At 37.4% G+C, this 1,549-nt stretch overlaps 1 protein-coding gene across 1 annotated transcript in view; it reads right to left on the minus strand.

The window, feature by feature from the left end:
- The window catches only part of LOC107642425 (ankyrin-1), a 3,383-nt gene continuing 2,166 nt past the window's right edge, over positions 333-1,549 (minus strand). The window contains exons 2-3 of the mRNA XM_016345776.2: positions 934-1,105; positions 333-861 (exon numbers count right to left, since the gene is read on the minus strand). Coding sequence (XP_016201262.1) covers positions 647-861; positions 934-1,105 — 387 coding nt within the window. The 3' untranslated portion in view covers positions 333-646. The remainder of the gene's footprint in view (positions 862-933; positions 1,106-1,549) is intronic.

The raw sequence follows: 1,549 nt of genomic DNA on the forward strand, positions 1-1,549 counted from the left end.
GATAGTAGTATTAAAAAAGAAATTATTTTTCTTAAAACTTTTCTATAAGACATTAATACTACTACTTTTTATAAATCAGAAATTCAAAAAAATTACTTTTAATACTTCGCAAACGGGTCCTAAATAGCTTATAACAGTCTGCAAATCCGCTCTGGCCAATAGACTGACCTTTTTCCACCCTTAACTCTCACCTGCCTACCGTTATGTTATATTGTAACAGGAGATCGTAGTATTATAGAATACTCTCTTAAGCTGCAACGCATGAAAACAGGCACTGTTAAACTTAATTTTGAAGACCAATAGAAATAAGAGAATATTAAAACGACGTTGTGAAACTTGAAAGACACCCTTGTTCTGTAGTTGTTCAACAGAAAAATACGCATTCAAAACATCAATACTTACATAGTTAGCTTCAGAACAGAGTTCAGACAATGCACAAATGATAATAATCGCACAACATCCAAGTATAGCACATTAACAGTTATATAACATCGTTCCTATAGCAAGAGCCCAACATATTAAAATGCTGATGTCCTCATTCATGCAACAACTTATTCATACACTGTAAAAAATAAGTTGTTATCTCACTTCTTCACTTATTGACATAAGACATCCAAGCACCAAGCAACATCCATGAAAGAGCAAATTAGTTTTCAGAACTGTAAGATGTATCCCCTGATGACAAGTCCTCACATCGAAGTCGCTTCAACTCCTCGTAGGCCCATTCAAGTCCAGGGCAGTAATGAAGCGGGGGATTGAATCTGCTATCGTTCATATCAGGTGGCAAGAAAGCTCCGTTCTCAACCAAGAATTTCACAGCATCCCTCCTCCTTTCTTTGGCAGCAATATGGAGTGGTGTCCCTGGTTTAAGAGAAGAAAACATGTATCAATATGAAATATGTAAGATCCCTATATGATAGGTAGATAACTTACAGCCACAAGCACCCTTTGTTCTAGCATCAATGTCAGCACCACGTTCCAGCAGTTCATCCATCACTCCAAGGTGGCCACCTTCAGCAGCAAGGTGAAGAGGGGTCACGCCTTGTGATTTAGGGCCCCATGCAGTCACATTGACATCCATTCCTTCATCAAGAAGTTTTTTTACCTGTTCAAGAACACAATATAAACAGATGCTCTTATGCAACTAAATTGTCAAAACCAAACCCTAGTTTCCCAAATATGAAACAATTATAACTATAAAGAAAGAATCATCCCATGGTTTACAAATGAACAACAGTGGAAGAGAACACAGAAGAGATTCATGCGCTGTAGGAATTAGCAACAAAATTTTTACAATATTCTAAAGGAGTAAGGTCTACTAGACATTTGCATCCACAACACCATGAGAGGAAGCTATCTCCACAAATAGAAGGGTGCAGGTCACAAGACAGCGATTTCACTATTGTACCATACTGAACTAAGGCTTAAACTGTGCACCATCTCCAAACTCAACAGAACATTTATACCCCAAATACTTGTTTTTTCTTTTGAAAAAAAAGCTTAGATCCTTTGCACATGAGATCCTGTAGCTTCCTAGGATTGAGAAACA

The sequence above is a fragment of the Arachis ipaensis genome, chromosome B05 (assembly GCF_000816755.2).
Source record: "Arachis ipaensis cultivar K30076 chromosome B05, Araip1.1, whole genome shotgun sequence".
Lineage (NCBI taxonomy): Eukaryota > Viridiplantae > Streptophyta > Magnoliopsida > Fabales > Fabaceae > Arachis > Arachis ipaensis.